Consider the following 25,592-nt stretch of genomic DNA (forward strand, 5'->3'; position numbering starts at 1 on the left):
TTGTGATTTGCAATTTTACCCGTGCGATATTTTTTCTGGGTGAACCTTTCCAGTACCACAGGGGTTAAGGTATAAATACATCTCGAAGGGTAAAACCCAACAAGCTTAATTTACAACCGAAGTTACTTACATATCAATAAGCAAATCGAATAGGTGTGACATATTCTTTGCATAGAAGCAATTTAACACTATGTGCCCTTAGAGGGTTAATCAAGGTTTGTGGAAGGGTCCCCCAAAGCACATAGTAAATTAAAGGACCCTTTTCCTCTTTGCAGCAAGTGCCCGACGGTTTTAGGAGCACAGATGGAATACATGATGCTTTTCATTTACCAGCATGTGATAAAAGATATTATTACGATCAAATAAAAAATATATATTTTTCTGAAGTGGGTCACGTGCTGCAAAGGGCCAGTTTCCAACACAAAGGGTAAAGAATTTTTTTTTCTCAACCACTCCAGTAAACAAGGGGTTAACAGATAGCAGCAAAAACTGGTGAGTTAGGTAAAACAGGGATATAGGGAGAGGTCATCGAGTCACAGTCCAACAAGTCAACCCCGATCTACATACAGTACATGATATTGAGCTTATTAAATAGCATATTAATATTTTGTTCTTTTTCATAGTTTTTCATATTAAAATATATCATAAAGTTAAAGAGTCTCTAATACTTTCATCTGAGTGTAATATTATTTCGATTAGTATCCATTATTTCCTCTTCTTTAGATAATTCTCTGTACAAGGATTCCAACGATACATTCTTTTCATTAAAGAGCTGTATGTATATATATACACGACGTCCTCCTGAAAAGAAAGGAGAATAAAACAAGATGTTAAAATGCTGCAGGATAGTTTAGCTTTTTGTTAATTTTTTTACAACGTGCCAAACCGGGGCTATTTATTTTGGAAACATAATGGACAACGGTGCTGTTTCAAAAAGGCTAGCATAACACTCAAGGGGTTAAATATGTATTTAAAAGCATCAAGAGATCACCATCTAAAGTTTTATATTATTATATAAATGTTTAAATATATGAAAGATATGGTATTCAAAGTACTTTGAGCCAAATCTTACCCTGTTGGAAAGTGGGAAAGAAACACTAAATTCAGTTGGCACTGAAAGAGTTACTAGGGGTGTTACCGAGTATATACACACCTAACATTGTACAGCGCTATGGAATCTGATGGCGCTATATAAAACGATAAATAATAATAACAAAGATGGAGTCCGATGTGACACTACCAAGAGCCGCCTGTAGGTGGCACTGTCAGGTTCCCCATTTGTAATGAACACGAGGCTTTGCGGCGTGGATGGTTCTTGAAATTACATACGGAGCAGGGTAATGAATCATAGAGAAGATACTAACCTAGTGCCGGACGGAGGAGTCCGTTTGTGTTCTTTCTCGTTCAAGGTCTTCAAGCTCAAACACCTCAGGGTACTTGGTTCTCCTTTTTGCCCACTGGGCTCTGCCCTCCATAAAGTCTGTCTCACTGTCCTCGTAACCCTCGTGGGTATAACCCCGTACAGCTCCGGGCAGCACTGGGTGCACGGCCACCGTTACGGACGCTGTGGTGGTCACGGTAGTGATAGAGCCGTTGGGCCCCGGCATCTTCGCACAGTAGGCTGGTGGAGCAGTCCTGTGGCCCTGTGGCCTGTTACTGTGCTGAGTCCTGATGCACGGGGGCTGGTTAGTCCTTGCATGCCCTTGCGCGGTGGGGAGCGGGTGCTGCCTCCTCCTCCAGTCTCTGGGTTCCTGATCTGGGCAGTTACCCCGAGATGTATCCGTGGCAGTAAGAGCTTCTTGAGTACAAGGATCCTGGCCATCGATCTTCATCGGCTCATCTTGGTTGCCTTTGCAGGGTTTCACCAACTGTTGGGAGCAAAGTACAGATCTTAGAACATTGATGGACTACATACCGGCTCAGCCGGGTTCCCAAAAAACACAGGCACATCAGAAAAAGAAACCACCCAACCCACCCTGTTCTCACACCCAACCCTATTATCTGAAAGCCACCTCAAGAACCCTCACCATGATCTTGGGATAGGCAGGATCCTTGCTGGCTTCGAGTATGATATGCGAAGGTTTGCGGGGAATGATGTAAGCGCTTCGCTCATACAGCTGGGGGTCGTCTTCCTCCATCCCTGATGTGGTGGTGGTCTCGGAATAATAATCCGAGGAATCTTCTGGATCACTGAAGCCGCCCAACTTGCCATGTTTGTTTGGCGAGTAGAAGCCGTGTCTGTTCATGTGTGGGGGTACAGGTTCAGGGCTGGGGGTAGGTAATTGGCTACTGTGATCTGCAGGGGTGACCTGGGAGAAAGAAAAGGAACAAATTAAAACATTAATCAAAAAATAATCCATAGAACACCATCCTCCATGCCCCGGCATGTTCCCGTTACTAGTTACTGCAGGTTCTTAAAGCAGCAATAAAAATTGGAAGGGTGCCATTAAACGCTGACGCCCTCAAATGTGTTTATTACATGTAGCTGAGCAGAACCTGCCATTTTTAATACATTTTACACACTTCTATCTAAATTAAGAATTAGAGGCGACCTATCGTGACTTACCTCCGCAGGGGGTCCGATCAGGGAGAGAAGCACAGGCAGTAAAACCAGTCCATTGAGAAGCCCCAAAACGGTGAGAATGGTCAGAACGGCAAAGAAGTACCTGCGGAGAGGAGACAGCGGCGCGTTAGTTTGTTTCCGGCTGCCTGAGCTATAAAGCAGGAGATTAAACACCTGAAGTCAAGTATACGTCACTGAATTATTCAATCAATACACGTATAGGAGGTCAACAGCTATGATTATTAGGATTTTGCATGCGCCCCTTCAAAAAAAAAAAAAAATAATAATAAAATATATATATATAAATATATGTATATATGATGTGCGGCTAATTTTGCCAACCACTGTGCGTTACACCCACGGACATGTGTTGGTTGGCATTGGGGCCAAGTCCATTCACCAGGTGTTAGACGGTGGAAATGTAATGTTTATTCTAAGGATTTGGCAGAAAGCTGCGCGGTTTATTCATTAAGTTACAGGGGCTTTTTTTTTTCTTTTACTAGATTTTTATTGCTAGACATAAAGGGAAAAAACACCTTTTTTTGCAAGCATTTTTATAAGCAAACACACCAAATTTTATTTACGCATTTAAAAAAACAAATCTCTGGTACTCAAAGAGTCAGTGAGGTGACCCCCCACCCTCTTCCTGAACCCCCCCCCCGGGGCAAAAATAGTATTGTTTATAGAACTGGGATAAAAGTGGCGAAAGAACAGAGACATTTATCAAAATGTATAAATTAAACAATTTCTGGATTTGTTGATAGTGGGCGAGTTTTATTGATTGTGCCGCAGCTGGAATATTTACTTGTTGCAAAAACCCAGCTAATTCAGCATGCCTGGCTGACCCAGATGTCTCCGGCAATGAAGGGGTTAAGCGGGGTTAAGTGAACGCGGCTCTTACATCATGCTTTTTAGGTTGGTGTTTAGGACTTTAGTTCCCCCAGGGACCTTCTGCCTGTCAGTACGGGTCCCCCCTGGCTTCCTTTGCATTTTCCCATCCCCCATTCTCCCATGCATTAGAACCGGCAAATCTAACCTAAAAGGAAGATGATGATGATGATGATGGTGGTGGTGGGGAGAGGGATAGGTTTAAAGACGCTGAGAGCCCTTTAAGACGTTGGAGTGTTGGCGCAAGTGACACATACTAATGTCTTTAACCCTAAATCAGGAAAGGGGTTAATTCAGGCACCCCATGGGCCATAAACTAGGTGCCGGCAGGCAACTAGAAGTAACGCAAGCCGTACCTCCCAACGTTTCAAAGACGGACACACTTGGGAGGTACGCAGACTGATATTAACTCACGGGGTTAATCGGCCTCCCCGTGCCAAGCCGTGAATCAGTATCAAGCCTAGAAGTGGGATGTGATGTTTATATTGGGTTCTGTAATCTCTCCCATTGAGTGTTTAGTTTAGGAGGTGGGGGGGGCAGCAGGCCGAGGCCTGGGGGGGGGGAAACTGGTGTCAGATCTCTGAATTAGTTCAGCTGTTTATACCGAAGTCCTGCGCTGAACGTCTGTTTACATGAGGGATACTTCTGCTATTTCCTGATCGGCCCAGGCCAGCCTCCATCTCCAGCCTCCATCCCCTGCCTCCTCCTCTAAACAAGACCTCCCAGGTTGAAAGGAATGGGTCTGGATAGGATTCAGAAACTAGTTTAAACAGCACAAAGGCTATCATCCCGAGCCAGCTCAGCCCTCGACCCCAGGAATCACTCAAAGCACAGACTACGTCAAACCGCTGAGGGTTTTTTTTTCAGTTTTCCTTTTTTTTATATTTATATATATTTGCTGCAAACACTCCGCCAAAGAACATATTTTCTTTTGAAAACATTCATTTTTACGATAGAGCTCAGTTTCTGAGAGGGATTCTGGATACGGCCACAGAAAGTATGGAACGGTTCCTACTTCCCTATGTAGGTTACGAGTGGGATCACCAGATGTGGCCCCTTCGGCCCAATAGGTCCCAAGTTCCCAATTCAACCAGCCGCACCCAGCGCTCATCAAAAAGACCTCAGAGAGAGGGGGGCTGCGGGGCTCCTGACCCCCGCTGATACCTGGCCAGTCCAAGGGAGTTGTAGTTGCCCCGAGGAACTACCTATAGGCCAACCCTCCCATAGTATGCGTACAATGAGTGCATGCGCTCCTGCCAGAACTGGCTGCCATCCCAACACGGGAGTGGTTCTAGTAATGCGATGGCTGCTAATCCTGCCAAAAAAACGTGTAACTATCTAATATCATTTGGCCAACGTGTGATAAATTAAAGATTTACCTGAAAATAAAGTCAAACTCCGATCCCGCGAGCATAAGAACTCCCAGTAATGTGGATATGGCTCCGTCCAGGACAGGAGCGAACATGTGCTCCAGAGCAAGAACCGAGCGCTGGTTACGGTCCCCGATGGAAGTGAGAAAACCCTGGATGGAAGGATAAAAAAAAGTTTAATTTCTGAGGAAACTCAATGGAAAAAGCATTGTAAGTGTCTAGACCACATCCCACCACAAGGGAGCCAGACTTCCTCCGAAGCGCGCATGGGCTATGACTATGGAGCACACATGGGAACGGCTGGCCACAGCTTGCATGCGGCTGATCCGGAATATTAAAGTTCTCAAAGGCTCGTAGATCACATTCCAAGTTTTATAGGCTGTCGAGGAACCCCAAAGCTCGGCAGGACCCACATACAAGAAGGTGGACTCGGTAGATGACTTACCAGAGCTACGTGCACAGTGAATTCCACACCGATTCCCACAGAGGCAATGAGAATCACCACAGGGATGGCACTGAGCTTAATGCCGATCAGTCCCATGATTCCAAACAGCTCCACCGTCATCATAGCCAAAATGAAGACCTGTTGGAGTAACACAGACGTCAGAGCCGGAGAGGAGCGGCAACAGAGCAAACAACAGATTCCATGAATTTCCCGGGGGCCGAGTGGGCATCGGGTACTTACAATGATGCCAGCGGTCCAGGGGTTCAGCAGGAGGATGGCGCAGACTAGGAAGGTGCAGGCCAGGACGATGCTGATGGCCAGGAGGAACCAGTGCCTCAGGCCAATGTACTGCTCCCAGAACAGAAAGGGGTAACCGCTCGGATAGCTGTAAACCCCCTGCTTGGCGAACTCATCGCAAACCGAACGCACGCTCTCTATGGCCTCAATGAAATCAGATGTCTGACGAAGTCCATTCAAATAAAACGGGAACTGGGCAAATTCAATCGGTTCTGCCGCCGGGACTGTGGCCATAAAAAGAAAGGAAGTGAAAGTTATTTACTAAACTATTTAAATTGTACTGCTATACATATAATCATGCTGCCACAGTGATGCCACCAGTGAAATAATTACTCACGGCTTAATAAATTAAATACGCAATTAGCTTTTTAAGCTTCAATTCTATTCCAATTTAAGAAAATGAGCCATCTGCTCTGTAATATGTGACTTTAGAAGAAAAGGGACTTACTCCTTAAGTTCTCGCCGGTGGTGTCATATCGATCATGGATCCATTCGGGAGGAGGTGGGTAAAAGTTAGCCTGGGAAGCAGCATAACCCAAGGGATCATTGCTGGCCCACACGGTCAAATATATATAGAAAGCATCTTCGGGAATGAGGCCTTTTTGGTCAACAAGTCTTCTGCTGGTCAACTGTCCAGGAGAGAGAGAGAACGTTACGTGAAAAGTTGGAATGGAAGACAGAAGGACAGCAGTATCGACCGGTATCCAGTATGAAACCACATATAAACCAGTTTAAACCCTAACACGCGTGTTTGTTACATACCTGGTTAAAATTAAAGGGCTCCTTCTTGCTCCCTGTTTGAATGAGAAGTTTGTAGGCCAGGACGCCGTCCTCCGTTCCGTTCCGGTAATTGTCCTGAGTGATTCGGCCCAACTCCCAGTCTTTATCAAAAGCAGTCTGCAAACCTAAACATAAAAAGGGAAGGTTATCAGAAAAAAAGAGCAAATGTGAAAACTGCCGTCTGATTGGCTGCTATCTATGGAATTTCTATCTATGGAATTTCTCTCTATGGGATTTTCACAGCCGTCAGACCACCCACAATGAGAGATACAGATCCTTTTTTTTCAGAGAACAATGAAATAGGAGGAAACAATTAATACAAATAAATGTTCCAGTTGTCAGCTCACCTCTGAGCCAGTCCTGGAAGTAGTGAAGCCACATTTTGGGAAGATCCCTGCCCTCTTCCCGCACGACGTACTTCACGGAGCCGAAGGACTCGTGTAGTTCATACAGTGCTTCTTGAACTTTGGGGTATTCAAACCCACCCTTGGTGACAATAAACATATTGTAGAAGGAGAAGTATTTAAACTGGGCAGAGATGAAGTTGTATTCCTTGGTCTCACGAGGGACGATGTCAGTCAAGTAAAGTCCATCATGAACCATAGTTGTACCATACAGGCCGAGGCCAAGCAGAGCCATAAAAAGGGCTACTACAATGCCCTGTTGGGGACAAAACGAAAAAACAGGTTAGTTCTGAAGGAAAATAAGTATTTTACGGTTATAAAGATATAAGAAACGTTATCTAAAGTAAGGTAAGATCATCTTACCTTGGTTTCAGGCTTCAGCAACAAGGGGGCATACTTCTCACGGGCAAAATCGGAGAGGCTCCATTTTAGGAAGGGGAGAGGAACGCATTCTCGGCCACTTTTGCTCTCGTCCAACTGAGCCAGCAAATCCCTGGTGGAGCTGGATGGGCTGAAGACCTGAGACCCAAGAGGATCTATTGTTGGCACAATGACTGACGGAGAGGTGGAGATCTGAGAGGTTGGGGGAAGGATTGTGACTATGTGGTGCCCCGATGGGTCACATTGGGTGAAGGCTTGCACTGTGGTGGTGATTTGGGTGCTGGTGGTGATGGTCGGTTTTCCATATGATGAAGGATGATAAGTGTGATTGTCGTTAGCGTCTGAATATTCTTGTGGTTTGATCTGGATTACTCTCGAAGAGCAGGGGCTTCAAAGAGAAAAAGTTTATTTGCTAAGTATGCAAGTAGGCCGTACTTACTAAAATAACCATGTGACACATGGAAGAGTTAAACATAGACAGCGTTTTTTAAATTTACTTATAATTCTTACCTGTAAAAACAGCAAAGGATGTCAAGCCTCTGATCTTCCCTCCGGTGAAGGTCCAGGCTCAGAATGGCAGGGAATATTAGGAGCACCATGGCAAAATTGAACACCACAACTACGGCAGCCTGGCAGGGACAGAACGGGAAGCATATTTTAGTTTTGAAGACATTAAACTGTAACTTTATTTTTTTAATTAATTAACTAATTACACAATGCCTCAAACACCATCTTTTAAAGACAAGGACATCTGTTGTATCAAGTTCTTTTTGAAGTTTTTGAATAAATAGGTTCTGAAGATAGGAAGCCTATTTAGGCGCTTTGAATCACTGGAGATTCCTGGCTTGGGATGGTTCAGTGCAAAATGTCTGTTTTTCTACCTTATCAGAAAGACCACCCAGAGAGCAGGGCAGAGGATCCGTCACCCTCCCCCAGAAGGCCCTGAGGTGACATTGAGAAGGACGTTAGCCTTTGTACTCCCCTTTCACCTGAGCAGCTCACATCTACTCCCTCCGGGAGACCTTTCTGTTGATTTTACCTTTCGCTGCCCTCCAGGGTCACTGGATGACAATTAGATAGGAGGCCAGAGATGGCCACGCTAAAACCTCCTGTGTGATAGTACACATATCTCACCTCCTCACATAATATACATAAAATAAACCTATACAAGCCTTACCTGTAGAGAGAAAGCCCGCAGGGCAGGGATTGGCACCAAGGCAGCCATGAAGAACGCAATCATGTTATTGATAGATGTGAGAGCCACGCTGGTACCGGTACGTCTTAAGCATTCACCCGTCCGTTCCTAATAGGAAATAAATAAATTATTCTCTGACTTAATAGAATATCTACAAACGACAATATGGTTCTCCATAAACCAAAATATTTTTTTAAGAAAAGCTTAAGTAGCCACTCACCTTGAACGGGGTACTCATGCTGGTCTCGGTGAATGCATGCGCCAGCAGGAACATGTCATCCACTCCAATCCCTAGGGCCAAAAATGGCAGCACCTGACAAGACGAACCCAAGGAAAGTGTCAGTAACAGAATATTGGGGAATGACTGCTCAGTCTTTGGAATAATTTGTAGAAAGAGAGCTGATATCAGGATTTATTTTTATGTTAGGCACAATGAATCATATTGTACATTTATTCACAATATATTATATCTCTTTTTAGATGGAATCTGCAACATTCTAATGAGTAGCCTGGAGGAAGCCATTTCTTGTTGCACTCTTCACTTCCTTTTCAGAGTTACTGCAGCTTCCTGCTCTGTTTGGCTGGTTGGCTAAAGACATCTTTTTACATTCTAATAATATTAATGTTCACAACGACTCTAATGTTTTAAGTAAATATTTATGTAGATGAAATTATTGCCGTACCTGTGTAGTTGCCGCATTAAAGGTGATGCCCAGGAGGGAGCACAGACCAAGCCCTGATGCCACAGAGAGAGCAACAAGAAGCACACCAGCCAAACCGACTGCACCTTGAGACTTGGAGCAGTCCCAGCGTAGCATAGTGACACAGGCATAGGCCAGCTGGAGATGAAAGAAAACATATTAGCTGCTTCGCTCTATCAAACACAAAGCTACAATGTGCCTACAAAGAAAACAAGTTGGCTTCTGTATAGTTACTACCATTTAACCTACCATAAGCAGGTAACCTCCGGCGACACGGATGACGCTGACATCAGAGAAGGACTTCATGATGTCATTCAGAGTAGTGGTGGAAAAAGCGTGGATGTCCTGGGATGAATTCCGTGGGACGGACTTTTGGGCTTGCTGTAAAACGAATAACATGCATATGTTCAATCTATACCTTGCTATAAGGAGAAACGCAATTACTTTTAAAGCCAGGAGACCACAGATGATCATATCAACTCCATGACATCCACTCGCATTGCCTCCAGACATAGTGATCATCACTCCCAGACATGGGCTTGGCACACAGATTATTTCTCTTTAAATCTCCAATGCGTGAGAATTAAGGGTCTGACAGCTATGTCTGCAGGCTAATAATTTCCATCAAGCCATTCAATGCGCCACAGGGCAGGGGTGAGCTTAAACCTTACGATAAGGATCAGCAGACTGGAGCTGGTTTCCAGATACCATGCTATAGATTTGGAACTAAACTCTCCCTGGCTCTTTCACCTTCTCTTTCTTAATTTCCCCAGAAACCCTCCTCTTGTAACACTCCAAAGAATGATGGCTGCAGATGCTGGAGGTCATTGGGGGCAAAAGGTTGGACAAGGTCACCTGGTCTCCAGGGATGGTGCAGCCCCCATCCCCTGATGGAATTACCTCCACTCCTGTACAGGAGGTCCTAGTGCATGTGGCCAGGCCAATCATGCCACAAGTCATCCAATCACAGTGGTCATCACAAAAGGACAAACTTATTGCACCCATCCTCCGCTACTCCAAAAGAATGTCTCCATAGAACAATGAAGATTTACCGCCAACTCCATAACATCGGCTCCATCAAGTCAACTCTTCTAAAACATGATACTGCTAATGGTAACATAGTTTCCTAGTGGATAAATCAACAGAATGTTCCCTGTTCTCTGAAAAGTGTATTCACCTCCACAAATTTTCGCTGCCAAGATTCCAAGATGGCCTTCGCCTTCTCTTCGTTCCAGTTGATGTCGTGAATTTCGTAGTCATCTTTATAATGTTCGTAAAGCTGTCCGGGGCTCATCAGTAGGTACATTGACTGGAGAGCTTCAGCACTGGGAGAAGAAGACATTCACCAGTTATAGAAAAAAAATAAAAACACAATTTCTCATTTAAGGACCGCAATTATTGTTAATAAAAAGGCACTAGGAGGAGCTTCTCAAAAAGTCCCAAAGGTCAATGAGAAAAGCAGATTATTTCACACTAAATTTTATAACTTTTTTACAGTAAGTGAGCCTCTTACCTCTTAAGTTCTCCGTCAGGCCCCTTGACCATCCCTCCGAGGATCAACTCTTTTTGCCAGTACATAAATTTCTTTGAAAAACCATAACAGCCGTCCCGTAGAGCGTTGACGATATCTGGATTCTAAGAATGAGAGAAAGAAAACCATTAAGGGGATGAAACTGAATTTGTAGTGATTTTCATTCTTAACAGAATGTACACACAGTTCATATGGAATAGGTGTAGTAACAGGTGTAGGTCTAATCACCTTTTTTGTTTTCTTGTTTGGGGAGCTTTCTGGACATTCGGGGTCTGTGGGGTCCAGACAGGATCTTTCCATGTACGCTTGCCCCACTTCTGCCTTGTCCAGCATCTCTTGGAAACCATCCAGGGTGGTGAACTGGCCAAGCTCTTCCATCAACTGGATTGGGTCCAGGTTAGTCCACTGGATGTCTCTCCTTCCCCTGGTAAAGATACATTTTTGTAATTATTAACATGAACAGAGGAACCCAAACTGTGACAGGTGGAATTGAGGGCTATAAAGACTTATAAGGTCAAGATGTTTAGCTATAATTCAGTTCTATTTAGAACGTTGATCACCAGCATCATTCCGCTTTCCGAGGCTAGAAAACTTCATCTGATGGGAAATTAACACTTATGGGTTTTTTTAGGTAATGGATTGAAAACATTAAAATGGGGGCCCAAAGCAGAATGATGAGCTTTAAGCTGCCCCGGCGATCGTAGGGTTAAATTTCATTTTGACTGGCACTTTCCTCCTCATCACCTCCCAAGATCTAAGCCGTTCCTGGGGGCTTCATCCCCCCTTAACCAGCGAGGCGTGCCAGATGCTGAGCAAAATAGCATGTATTATCCTGTTACACAGGGGAACAAAGCCGTCTGCTACCATTTCTCCAGCGCATAGCGCAAGTCAGGGCAATTAACAACAACTCGGTAACATCTTGATAGAGCAGGGAGCCCCCGCAAGGAAAGCCGGGGAAATTAATCGGAGACCGCAAGCTCGGAAAAAGCCGCGAGCCGCGAGCTCTCTTTAGAGTATCAGAGGTAGGCGGGCAGCGTTGTTTCCAATGAGCGGGCTGCAAGAGCAGCACTCAAAGAGTTAAAACCGTTTACAGTCCAACAAGCAATAATCCATTGCCAAATATCCTGGCACGGGACAGGGAGGCAATACGGCAAGAGACAAAAAGAATAACCAAAATAAGTTTTTTTTTGCGACTGGCAGTGTAGTTCCACCCCAAGCATGGCTGAGGATGATAGGAGTTGGAAGCTACGGGAGTTGACGTTTATCACGTTGCCCAATCCTGAGAAGCCCACATTGAAAATATAGTAAACAAAAGTATTTTTTTTCTCCACGTCAACCCTATTACTTTTATAGAGGGTACATTTTCGTGTTAATTTTGTGACAATAATAGGCAGAAGAAATATTCTCAAAAAGTGTTGTTTTTTTTTTACCTTTTTGTGCAAATATGCTAACTCAACATTTTCACAAAGGAAAAAAAAGAAATAAAAAGTTTTTATTTTTTATTAACGAATGTGCCACCCTGTAAAGGGGTTAAGTATTTTTGAAAGGACTTCTCATCAAAGGGGACAGCTACGTCTATTTATGGGGCCCCAAACAACCAGCTCTAGAGGGTATGGGTCCTGTTTCCCTTCTTCACAAGCTGGGAAACTTGCATTTTTTGGGATGTGATGACCCCCATATAACAGGTTCTGTGTTTTCTCAAGCTCCGAGATAAAGGAAGGTGAAAAGGGGGGGAGAGGGAGGGAAGAGGAGGAGAAAAAAAGAAAGGAGACAGAGGTGAGATCTAAAAAAAGGGGGGGTTTAAAGGTCTCTTTTTACTGCATACCCATCATCCAAGCGTATCCCAACCGGAGAGGAATATCGAAAAAAAATACCCCAAAAAAATATGGCGTCCAGAACTCATTAACCCAACTTGATGGAGTCTCATTTAGATTTTTATCACAACAAAAAGATACAATTTCCAACCTCCCCCACACCTCCCGAATCAGATTGGCGGGTGAGGGAGGGGAAGGCGTAGATGGGGCAGTGTAATAATTCATTAAATCTAGCCAGAAAGGAGGCCGATTCTTCCCGATTCCCACATACCAAGCGGCTGGCAGTTGCTTCCACAGTGAAGTCCCTTTATCTGTCTTTTCTTGCTTCACTGAGCCAAACTCAAGGCTTTTGTTTTTTCTACACACTGCTAACTCTTTGTTATAAAGCGTCTCTCTCTGCCTCTCTCTCTCTTTTTTTTTTTTTTTTTGCGTTTAAAGAGGGACAGAGATCCCCCCTAAGCTGAACTGAAGCGGAAAAGGGGGAAAAAGGGTTTGCGAGAGCAGGCTTCCCGAAAACAACCAGCCGTCGGCGTAACGCATCATACGCGGCGGACAGGGTTTCGGAAGCCGATGCCAAAAAAGCCGGAATTCACAAGAAAAAAAATCTCCAAAAAACCTAAGGGTTTTGGCTAATCCCAAAGCTGTCCGTCACATTCCCACCCCGCGTAGATTCTTATATAAACCGTGTTTATTACCAAAAAGGAATGCAGAGCATTCTGGCTTGAATTTTGGGGCTAACACTTTATGGATCTTCTCCGCGTTTTCGGGTTAAATTATGCCATTTTTATTGGCATATTATTTTGGAGTGGCCGATTCCACTTTTTCTAGGAGCTCGGTGGTCTTTCCTCCCCAAAATACCGGCACGGGCCGGGAATGGCATTTCTGAAAGCAGATTTGGCTAAACCCAAGGAATATTTGGCCTCAATCTTCGTCGGATGCCCTTCTCCTTCTTCTCTAGGTCCTTCTGCGCTCTCCTTTTTTCTCTCCTCTCCTCAGTTCTCCTCTCCCTTATCCCCCCTTCTCTCTCTTTTTTTTTTTTACAGTTCTTTAGTCCACCAGCGGTCTGAATAATGGCAGTATTTCAATTTGTTTAGTAACTCATGCCATCTACAGGATCATTAGCATGAGAATGTGCTCTGTTACCATTTGCTGACAAAGCAAAGCCTCGGCTTGGGCCCCATATAGATAAACACACTTGTAAACAGAAAGAATGGCCACCATTGTGCATGTTTCCATCCTCTATTCCCTCACCATCCCCCCCCCACCCTTTCCACCAACCCTCCCCTCACCGAAATCTTCCGCTGCTCCCCTTCCCAGTTGAAATCCCCACTCCCTTGGCCATAATAGAAACATAATTGCATGTGGACAAGACGGGGAGGGGGGGGGGGGTGTTGGGGTTTTTGCAGGCAAGGTATGCAAAGAAGAGCATAATGACCATAGAGGTATCGGCCAAAATAAAAATCGCCGACAACTGTAGCTCCGGCGTGAAGGGTCAGAACGAAAATTCAAGAAATTCAAGGGGTATTGAAAGAAAGTGTGATGTCACAGGGGTGTGATGGCAATGACACGTGACAATCTTCATTTCTATCAAAGCCAACTTGCATATTACATGGGCCTTGGCAAGCAAAACTCATAATAATAATAGGTTATGGGATAGTGAGTAAGGATATGATTGGATTTTTGGTCTTTTTTGTGGGGGGTATAAGCGGTGAAAAAAATGAAATATACGAAGTTTAATAAGCAAATACTTACGGGAGATAGGCTGAGCCTCCTTGGAGTTGAGATCCTTCCCAAAAACAGTCTAAGGGGGTGATGATCACACAAGGGAACAGCTTCTCGATCATCTGAAAGGAAGACAAAACTCACTGAGTACATGCTGCTTTCATAGATCTCTTAACTAACATGGCTAGCCAAAAAGTGAGTGCGCCCTTCCCGCTATACCACCCAAAAAGAGGTAGTGAAATACATCGGTATGGCACCAAAACTTAATAAAGCGATAACATTAATAGCTACTAATAGATGTTGGGTTTTTCCAGATACACAGAAGAGAAAAAACCTTCTTTCCATAGAACTCACCCGCTCAATCATTCCGTTCTCGATAATGGGGACTCCCGACTTATAGCAGATCTTGTTCAAGTCCCATGATCTAGAAGAGAAAGTCATAAAAATGATTAGCATGCAGAATTATGTCATGAATAACCGGAAATCCGAATGTATGGCTCTATGGGGTAGACATGTTTACCAAGAAGTCCCCCCCAAACATCCTTTAACTTGCAGGTTGTAGATACAATGTGATCTTTAATGATGGACTATGCTGAGGAGCATCTAGAAGAGCTTAGAAATCAGATACAAAGTAAACTCTACGTTCAATAAGCTTGGTGCAGATGAAGGACAATTATATATCTCCTGTCCATCTCCCACCTTAATGATACCCTTTGGATGGAATAATACCCTCTGTTCACTTACTTTCCATACATTGAGACCTGCACTTTGCTGGCCGCCAGAGCCGCTTTCAGGTGTATCATCATGGCTTCCTGGCTCAAGATATTCTCCCCATCTTTCTTCGGCGTCTGGATCAGCATCTGAGACGTGTAGACCGATTCCTCACCGAGCTTCTCCTTAGTGTAGTAGAGCTCCTGACTTACTCGGCTTCCCGCTGCAAGAGAGTCAATACTCAGGTTAGAAGAAGAAGAAGAAGATGAAATGGCCATCCTAAAAAAATAGGGGCAGGCTGCCTCCGAAACTTATAATGTATCCAAAAGCAAAAATTCATGATTCCAAAAATTCTGTGTTACCTTGGAAACTCCAGTCCTGATCTACTTTGATTCTATACATTTTTTTTTACATTTTATTTTATTTTTATTTCCTGCCAGGTTCTCGCATTGTCTAGGAACGGGTTCCGTATGACCGGTTTGTGGCCTACAAATATCTTCGGAAGGCGTTCTACAATAACCCGGCAGCCAAAAGGGGTTAAAACGTGACGGTCACAGCAAAAAGTTTTCAGACTATGGGAACGGCCGATGGCGCGAGTATTCACCGCGCCGCTTGCGAACTTTGTGTGGAAGAAAAGAAAGTTTCTCGTCATTAGCGCTAATTTGAAGCAGTACTGGTCCATCAGGGCTTCAAAGCACATTGAGACCGGCTGAGGAATTTCAACTAACTAATTAACCCAGGGGAAAGACATGAAAAGAGGAGGCAGAGTGGGACGAGGAGACAAACTTCAAACGGGGACGCTGCGGCTGGAAGGCCGGGGTGGGCAAGAGGGGAGCGCAGAGAGGAGGAGGAGGAGGAAAAGAGGTGAAATCCCCCCATAACAAGGTCAAGGACAAAGATGGCACTGAGAACAGTTTGTTCCCCAAACACCTGTTGGGTTGTTAGACTTGAAGGTCTCTTTGGTCAGGCAGACTGAGATGACTACGGGGGCAATTTGCAGCTCCCCAGCTGTCGTTCGACTATAATTCCCACCATCCACCAGGATCAAACCTGGACATATCCCAGAGTTCTGTACTGTCCCTACTCGGTGGCGATGCGGGCCAGGTTCGTCCTCGAATGATCTGAACTCAGCCAACTAATAATAATTAGAATTATTATTCTAATAATGAACGGCGGAGCGCTGAGCGGGAGGAACGTTTAACTAATTACAAGAGGACCCCAGCCTGCTATCTTCTTCTGTCTCCTTTCACCCATCTGGACCACCCTGGCAGCTCATCCTTCATCTGGTCACCGCGTGTTTCACCCCATCCCAAGTTGCAGACAGGAACTCCCACGCACGCTAACCCTCATATACCAGAAGGGCCGCTCCGGTACCCTCAGGAATATCCCTCGCTGTAATACACCGAGAAATTATTACTCGTCGGGTCGGCATAACTTCTAAAAAGATACAATATGCTCACCACCGACATATCTTTCCAACCAGGTAACAATTTCCCAACTATTTAACCCAAATTGTAACAGAGGTTTCCCCCACGATTGCCATTGAGTGGGTTTGAAGAACCTTTTTTTTAACCCTGCGTGATCCACAGACCACGGGCTAGAAAGCTCTGTCGTATATCACATGGCACAGCGAGGAAAGCAAGCTACGTTAACGAGTCGGCATTCCTTTTACGTTTCCGTTACTTGGAATCATCAATCCCCATTAAAAAAAGTGCGTTCTTGAAAACAGATTGCAGATCAATGACGGCACCCAAATAGCCACTGAATATTTTTCTAGTTTTTTTTTTTTTTACCATTTTTTACTTTACTCAGAGGGTGGTAGATAGCTGGAACAGTCTCCCAGCGGAAGTGGTAGAGGCTAATACAGTGAGAGAGTTTAATAATTTATTTGGCATCCTTTTATGGGCTCATTTAGCTACTAAACTTTAAAATGCAGAATTGGTGAAAAAAAGATAGCCCCCCCCCCCAGCCATCTCCCGCGTGTCGCATGTGGATCCTCGCATGGCTGCTTCACCTGGTTGACTGCAGATTTGGAATTAATGAAATTTCCTGAGCCGGGAGTCGGATCCACACTGAACACATGCGGTATACGCCGCCACATGTCCGCTCCGGGGGTCCGTCCGTAAAACAGGCACGTAAGGTGTTACACGGGTGACTGGCTCGACGCCGGGGACGAGTTTGGATTATCTGCTTCATTAATAAAAAGAATTCTATGATCTCCATATCTGCCGGGAGACTCTGCTTAGAATATTACATCATTAAAGCCGCCGTCCCCAAACCGGACGGAAAGCAAAAAGTGGTGGTGGGGGGGTATACAACTGGTTAATAAAGCCCTTTGCGAGTCTCTACACCCCGGCGTGTTTAAACAGGAAAATACTCCCACCCTATAGATAATTTAGCATTTAACAGCCGATGTGATAAGAAGCACTTAATCCCACACTCAAAACGCACACTCATACACATACATGCGCATACACACACATACACACACATACATACACATACATACATACACATAAAGTGCACAGAATGAAATACTTTTTTGACATGGTTAAATTCCATCATTCTATTAGCTTCTACCACTTCTGCTGGAAGGCTGTTCCATTTATCTACCGCCTTCTCAGTACACTGCAGTATATTCCAGATCAGGCCTGACTACCAAAAGGAAAGCAGCAATTCCTCCCGGGCCTCTAATTCTAGTCCTGCGTGAGACATCACCATGGGAGGTCTCTGATGGACGGCGGAGCCATATGCCGTGCTGACCTGCTTGTCCGATGTGTTTTGGTGCAGATGGTAATTGGGGAGGAAAAGCTCTGGTCGGTAATGTGGATTTTTCTAGGTTTGGTTGAAGGTTCTGCCATTTTTTGTTAATTAATATAAAATGTTACAACGCGGCATGGTCTGGCTGCTGGAGTTATCACCGAGGCGCATTGTTACAACAAATAAATCACCGGCGCGTATTATACACCCGAGTAAATAACCGGCTCTGGCAGGAGCCGCCGGGCCTCCCACGGCTCTGAATTCACCACAACCCTTGCCAGGAGCTCTAAATTAGCAGTCTATGGACAGGTCGGCTCTAAGTGTTTTGGGGAAGGATTATAGGGATTAAGGATTTTGTTAATGGAACCACACTGCTCAAGAGGATGCGGCACGGAATCCAGAAATAATATTAATAATAATAATAATACTATTTATAATAATAATATTAATAATAATAACAATAATAATATATCTGTAAAATCTTCCCAAAACCCAGATTCTAGAATCTAGACTTTGAGTCTTTTAAGTGCTAGAGTATTGCATTACTGATTACTTTGGTAGATAGGTGGAACAGCCTCCAAGCAGCGGTGGTAGAGGGTAATACAGTGATGGAATGTAAACATGCATATGGCTGCCGGACTGATTAAGGTCTGAGTCTTTACAGCAAGAAAAACAGGCGAATAGACGGGCCGAATGGGTCTGAACTGCCGCCAAATTCTAGGTTTCTATTTATTAAAACCTTGAAAGTGTATTTTTTGTTCTTAAATTCAAGTTAAATTAAAAAAATGTAGCAAAAATACCCTGCTGCGGAATTTGATGGCGCTATATATAAAACATCCAGTAATAATAATAATACGGGAGAATTCTTAGAATGATGTCAAAGAAAGCTCAGAAAAGCCACTTTAAACCCAATCTTAACCAAATTTCTAAAAAAAAAAAAAGGAAATCAGACGGGAGAAGCGTAACAATATCACCCGGATCGCCCGGATGGCCACAATGTCACTCTTTTTTTCCCAGACCCTGAATAAATGGCGGAGCAGCACTCAGCTTCCAGCCGGCACTCAGCACTCAGCTTCCAGCCGGCACTCCAACCCTAAATACCGCGAGCAGATGCACAAACCTCTCCAACACTCAAAAGAACCTCCGCCACTCAGCCCGGCCCTTTTGTCTCCTCCATGAATGTCCTACCAGACTGTTCCAGTACAAACAGGAGAGGAGAGGGGGAGGACCGCTCCCCCCCATCTAACACATACATCTGCCCTGCTTTATTTTAACCCTTTGTACCTGGAAAGACCTACGACGCCTTCTCGTCACCAACCAGGTGACATTTAATTCTACCTTCGTAAATTACATTTCAGCCTTGCTCTGGAATAAAAAGTATTTTGGAGTCGGTCACTACACGTGATGCGGCCGCGGGACCTTTAAAATATCGGTAGTTGGGTACCAGTGTTCAAGCAGGGACACACCTGAAGGAAGCGTATGATTGGGTGATGTCTTTCCCAAGTTGCTTCACTCCAGGTACCTGCGCCGGGGTCTTGTACGTAATAATAATGGTGTGACGATCACGCGCAGGTGGGCAGCCGCCGCTGGCGGTAGGACAGGTAGGTCGGGGGGACACGAGGGGCCGTCTCGTGCTGGGGAAAGGTTAATGTTTCCGGGCCACCAGGAGAGAAGAGCCTCTTGTGGGGCGGAAGTGTCAATCATGTCAAAGAGCAGAACATTGATTGACATGTCTTCTTCTTTCCAAAGTGCTCTTCAGCAGTTACGTTTCCTTATTTCGCACCCAGACCCCCCCAGCACCTGTCCGGCCGACGTACCTGAGATCTTTCCCCGCACCAGGGGTGAGTCCCATGAAGATGCCCCACTCCCAGTAGCCTTAGCCAAACGGGAAGCTGCTTTACCCTGGTGAATCCTCAACGCCCCCCCCCCTGTTACCACCACCGAGCCGAGGCTTAAAGGAGTTTTTGCCTTAAAATACCCCGTTTAGCAGCAGGAAATGCAGGTTTTAGGTCATCGGTGACATCAAACGAATACAAAATGTGAAGGAGGCCTTTCGACGCGGTGGGACCCTGTAAATCTGGCCGCGTGCCCTGAAAACCTGACATCGGAGTTAAATACCCCCCCCCAAAACACGGCAGCGCGGCCCCACCACCTGGGATGTCAAATCCCAAATATTATAGCAGCGCCCGCGCCGCAGGGATTAACCCCTTCACTACACGCACGGGCTCACTATGCATTCTCACTAATGGGTTTAAGGACAACCCGTTGCCCTTAAGGGGTTAAAGCCTTTGGTATGTTGTGGTGAGGACTACACCTTGTCATTAAGCCGAGCATAGTGGGAGTTGTAGTGCGCAGATATGCGCGGGTATTATTATACTCTCCTCCCTCTTCTTTCTGGATTTTTTTTTGGTAAAAAAACTTTAATTAGAGACACCGGGAAAAAAATGACGTTCGGTCTCATTAACAAACGCGTCGGGTCGCTGTGTCCGCGCAGGTACGGGGCGAGACGCTTTACCCTTTCAACTTACTTCCCAACATACAATCTGTTCTTTATTTCGGAAACTAATTCCCTAGAAATAGAATTTTATTTATTCCAGATTCCCTTCCGAAAAACGTCGGCGCGCATAATTTATAGGATTAGCCGCACAATCTCCTAATCCTGTCGCTGCGAGTGGAAATGAAAAAAATATATATCTTTTAACGCCCGTCCGTAAAAAAAAAAAAACTAAAAAAATGAATGGGCCGATAAAGTATGACGTTAACCCTTAACTTACTTAAAAAAAGAAAAAAACTTAATAATAATCAATAATATTAATAAATAAATAAAAATAACTACAATGTATTTATCTCAATATTTTAACAATTGTTTCCGTTAAAATAGAAGAAAATATTTTGGAAATGACTACAATGTTTGGGTCTGGAGAACACGCGATCCGTGTATATATATACATGCGTGTGTATGTATGTCCCGGGCACGTATGTATGTTATATATACATATACTCGTCTACGTTTAACAGACACCCATCCCCCTCTCTTACAGGACACAGCTGCTAACCATCCCTGCAGCTCCACCAAGAAGCCTTTTGTGGCCCTCCTATTAAGTCCCAGACCACCCACTACCAATGGTGACCACCCAAGAAACCCGCACTCCCCCCTCTCGCCTCCTCCTCCTCTTCCTGCTTACAGAAGGCAGCCAATCAGGAGGCTGCTAGAGCAATCTTTAGTTTGTTTTCTCTGTCTCTGTATATGGAATGTTTGCTCCCATTAAGCCTTCCTACCCTGACAGAGCATGCATGAGGAGTCTGTGCCATTCCTCGCCTCCCAGAAGCCCCAGCCCCGGGTTTACTTACTATGTGCCAGGGGTTAAAGGGCAGCCGGGGGGGGGGGCACGACCACAAATAGCAGGCATAATTAATCCTAATCTCATAACCCTGTGCACTGCATTGTTATCCACTACCCCTGCGGAATAAAAAGTGGCAGGGGCATCAGGGAGACATCTTCATACCGGCAACCCCCCCCAGCTACTTAACCCTTCACGGGTTCCCTGGCATTCAACGGGTTAATAAAATGTTAAAAGATGATAAACACGTATTTTTAAATCCCGGATTCCGAGAAGATCCGGCGTCTCGCTCCCAGGATAAGGTTATTCCCTAACGTCTCCCGTTCCCCGTCCCATCAGCCCCTTTCATTCATACTTTCCATCCATTTTTACATCTTTTACCCAAACAGCGGAGATAATACCAGACATTTTTACGCGTTTATCGTCAACCACTTATTACTGAATTAATGATGCTTTACGCTATTTCTACGGGTTTTGGGGGAATAAATCGCCGGTTCCTACAGGAAAATACCCGCCAGGTGGAAATCCCATTGGCCGGGAGATGGTAACAAGGAGCGTTGCACATTTTCTTACACGTTTAACAAAAAGTTATGGTTTTCAGGTAGAATTTCCAGATTTCCTCAATTCTTCCTCATTTAACCCCTGCCCTGTGTGTATTTTCACCGGAAAGTTGAGTTTTCAACCCATCTGAGATGCCTCCTGGAGCATCACTTAGCCTCCCACCCAGGGATAAAGCTCGGGACTCATTACGCCGTTATCTCCACCAAATTCACGATGCCCCAAAACGTTGGAACTTCCACCAGAACCTGGAACCTGCATCACCAACCACAATTTCCACCAAAACCATTAGAAGCGAAGACGTCGGGCCAGAGGCATCTCCACACTCACCTTCCACCCAAAGCCTTTCGATGTCCGTCTCGATAGAAGCCACCCGGAGTCCAACGGCCAGGGCGCCGAACACCAGCAGCCCGATGAACAAGACTTTCCCGCAGTGTCTCTGGATGGAGCAGCCCAGGGAGAAGAGAAGGGCCTGAAACTTCGCCCGTAGCCAGAGAGGGGCTTTGTGGCCCACAGCCTTTCCCTACGAGGAGATAAAAGATGTCACAAACTGGACGCCATCAATCACTAACAGCGCCCCGGCGCTATTCCTATCCAACGCGAACAATACATACATGATAGCCGTGCCCCAAACAGCTTGCGCTCCATCTGTTTCCCGGGGGGGGGGGGCACCGTAACGGCAGGCTATCCAGGTAGAGGATTTTTATTGACGTATTTTCGGGGAGAAAAAGGTTGTTTTTCGCACCAATAACCCAAAAACGTCTTCCCGAGCAGGTTGTGCCAAGCGGGGGGAAATGATTTACAGATGTTCCTGCACGGGAGCTTTACTGAACCATGTGTCATCCGACGAGAACTAATTCCTCGCAGGTTGTTAAAGACAATTTATGGGACGGATCTTTATAGATGTTGCGCATGAAGCTTTCGGGGCAATAAAAGTCTTGTCTGATGATGTGAAAACGCAAAGATTTTAAATGCCCCCCCCCAAACCCACCCCACCCCAGACTCACACGATGTATGAAGGACCTGGAAAGGCGACTCTCAAAAGTTCAACCCGACCCCCCCGGCGCTCTGAAGGTTAAGACAGGTAAAAGCGCGGAGGGGGAGCGGATTTCGGGGGATGCGGCGGAGAGGAAATGAAACATTGTAACGGAATTAAACATAAAAGGGGCCGAGGAACGAGGGGCCGGTTACATAATATCTCAACGGGTTTAGTAGAAAGCAGGGGGGGGAGAAGACCGGTCCCCACATTTCTGTGGCCGTGGACACGAGCTGCCAGTCCTCTGCGGCTGGAAAATAAGACTTAATGCCAACCAAAGCGGATAAGAGGAAGGAGCGGTTTGTATCCTGCTGGGGAGGAAATATATCTTCCAGCCCGGTGGCATCTGGTGAAGAGCGCTGCGGACCCTCTGCTGGTGACTGCAGCCTGGTGGGCCGACCGCTGTCACATCATCAGCTCAGAGGGGGGCGAAGGGAATTAACCGAAACGCGACAACGTAGGCCCCCCCCCGAATCCTTACACTGGGGTGTCTGTATTAACCCCTTCTAGATCACGGGGTAAGTGGAGGTGGTTTTTTTTTTTTACAGTGATATTTGGAATATAAGCTGGGCCGCGACTTAACAAACTTTAACGGAGATGTCGATGACATCCACGCGATCAGCTCGCTTCCAGGAAAAATCACCTTTCATTATCTACGGAGTAAGGAGACATGCGCGGAAAACACTTCCAGGAACCAAGCGAGGGAGCCGGGCGTGCGGGGCAGAACCGCCGGGGCAGTTACACCATTGCCCACATGTCTCCATTCCCTCTGTCCACAATCACGCAGCTTTTGCCCCATACATTATATATATATATTACATATCACATATTACATTATATATATATCACATATTACATATTACATTATATATATATCACATATTACATATTACATTATATATATATCACATATTACATATTACATTATATATATAATATATTATTATATAGTATGATATATTACATTGTATATATTATATATTATTATTATATATATTATTATATTATTATTATTATTATTATACATTATATCATACATATATACATGCATCCATTGTACAGCGCTATATAAAACAATAAATAATAATAATTAATCAGTAATAGAGGGAAGTCACTGGGCCTTTTCAATGGCACTAAGCACAAACAACCCACATTTTGGAGTGTCAGCTCTTCAGACTTTACAATATACGAGCCCTTTTGGTTGTATTGTGTGTTGGGGTCGGCCAGTGTCAGGGGGCTGCGTTTGGGGTGGGTTCCTCGCCCACTATGGCATTGAAAGGATTAAAATGACCCAAAACATGCAAGAAATTAGAATTTTAAGGGAAATCAAACCCTGGAGCGCCACCAAAAGTAGGATTTAAATAGTTAAACCATGGTGACCCCCCACACGTGAAATTGTTGTTTACAAATAACACCCCAAAAAAACACACACATTGTATGTAAACATGTTCAGCCAACACAAGTCCTGCAATGTGATGGGGAGGCTGTCAGCTCTTTGGCCAAGCAGCGATCAGCAAATTAACCCTTTGTTCAATAGCTGCCCTGGGTGAGTTACAGAGTTTATGAAGATCTAATACACTAATACAACATCTGAGTAGATTGTAAGCTCTCCGGGTCAGTGACACCTCTCTGATGACAGATGCTGGGCATGCATTATTTGGAGGGGCACTAAGAGCCACCCCACAATAACTCACCTTGGCAATTTGTTTCAGTGCAAAGGCAGCGTGGCAGTAACTGGGTCTCCGTAACAGGTCCGAATCCTGAGCCCGGTGGGATGCTTTGTAGCCAGGGGGTAAATCAACCAAACCCCCTTCCCCCGCTCTTGGGGGAACAGAGGCCATTGGGATCCTAGAACACGCAGGAGGACCGGGGTACGCAAGACACAAAGCTCGATCTGAAGTTTAGAGGTGTCCTAGAAACAGGGCACCGCTTACCGGCGCAGACACGCAATCAACACAGAATAATCCATAAAGCGAGACGTGCAATGCGAGAGGGTTCCATCTAGGTGGGTAAATCCTTAGATCCAGGGGTCTCCTTCATGCTATCCAGAGCTGATGGATTTAAAAAAAAAATAAATGTAACAAATAAAAAAATGGGAGAAAATAACCCAAAAAAAAACAAAAAATTCAAGCAGGAATAAAAAATAGTAAGTCCCCAAAAAGTGATGATCGGAGGTGCCGGGAGAGCTCAGGCCGGGCAGCGCATGTGTTCCGGCTTCTTAGCATCTGTACTAAAGGCTACTCTCTACAGCCCCTGAAAAGAGAGAGAGAAAGGGGACTGCGAGGGAGGGGGCAGGAGTGAAATGGGCCGGCCTTCCGATTGGCTGAGGATGAGGCAAATTACCCTGCAAACAGCTCCTCTTATTAGCTGCTAAGCAACCGCTCACCAAAGTGAGGAGGGAGAGGGAGACCACCCAAGATGCTCTCCCTCTCTCTCCCAAATCAATGAAGGGATGGAGGAGGAGGAGGAGGGAGGGAAGGGGGGCTTTAAACAGAGAAGCTGCACAACTTTTTTTTTTTACAGGAATTCTGCTCCACAGACCTCCAAATGCTACAAATTTCTTACCACCCTGCTCTGTCCAAACAGCCCCCACCCTCCGCACATACCCCTCACCTCTTATTTAGCAGGGGATGTGACAGGGCTGCACACAGCTGCAGAGCAGGCCTTTGTGAGAGGGACAAAAAAAAACACACAATCCCTACACAACACAGCCCCCCCCCCCCGGGACCCCCAAAGCATGAAGTAGGGGGCACCCACCCAACGCCCGCCCGCCCGCTTTATGATCACGGGATTCGTGTTTGGCATACATCCTTTAGATTGTAAGCTCTTGAGCGGAGCCCCTCAAAAGCCCACCATTCCTGCCTGGGACTTTGTATAAAGTATTACGAGGCTAGATTGGCCCCCCGCGGGCCGGGTTCTCACCTCCTGATGTATGAATGTATATCTGTTATGTGTGTGTTAACGTATGCCATTGTACAGCGCTACAGAATTTGATGGCGCTATATAAAACAATAATTAATAGTAATTGTACAGCGCTGCGGAATATGTTGGCGCTTAATAAATAAAAGGTTATAGTAATAATAGGTGACTTCCTA

At 45.2% G+C, this 25,592-nt stretch overlaps 1 protein-coding gene across 1 annotated transcript; it reads right to left on the minus strand.

The window, feature by feature from the left end:
• Positions 1–605: 605 nt before the first annotated feature.
• On the minus strand, positions 606–24,560 carry PTCH2 (patched 2). Its single transcript, XM_053469388.1, has 24 exons — positions 24,192–24,560; positions 21,792–21,984; positions 14,836–15,025; positions 14,446–14,515; positions 14,122–14,213; positions 10,784–10,979; positions 10,538–10,659; positions 10,202–10,349; positions 9,274–9,405; positions 9,007–9,162; positions 8,544–8,636; positions 8,306–8,431; positions 7,639–7,757; positions 7,111–7,516; positions 6,691–7,003; positions 6,326–6,468; positions 6,012–6,192; positions 5,507–5,787; positions 5,267–5,404; positions 4,831–4,973; positions 2,567–2,666; positions 2,028–2,309; positions 1,365–1,868; positions 606–801 (listed from the first exon to the last, which is right to left on the minus strand). The coding sequence occupies exons 1-23, from the start codon at positions 24,336–24,338 to the stop codon at positions 1,365–1,367; spliced, it is 4,275 nt and encodes a 1,424-aa protein (XP_053325363.1). The 5' UTR covers positions 24,339–24,560; the 3' UTR covers positions 606–801.
• Between the last annotated feature and the right edge of the window lie 1,032 nt (positions 24,561–25,592).

This window comes from Spea bombifrons, chromosome 6 (assembly GCF_027358695.1).
Source record: "Spea bombifrons isolate aSpeBom1 chromosome 6, aSpeBom1.2.pri, whole genome shotgun sequence".
NCBI lineage: Eukaryota > Metazoa > Chordata > Amphibia > Anura > Pelobatidae > Spea > Spea bombifrons.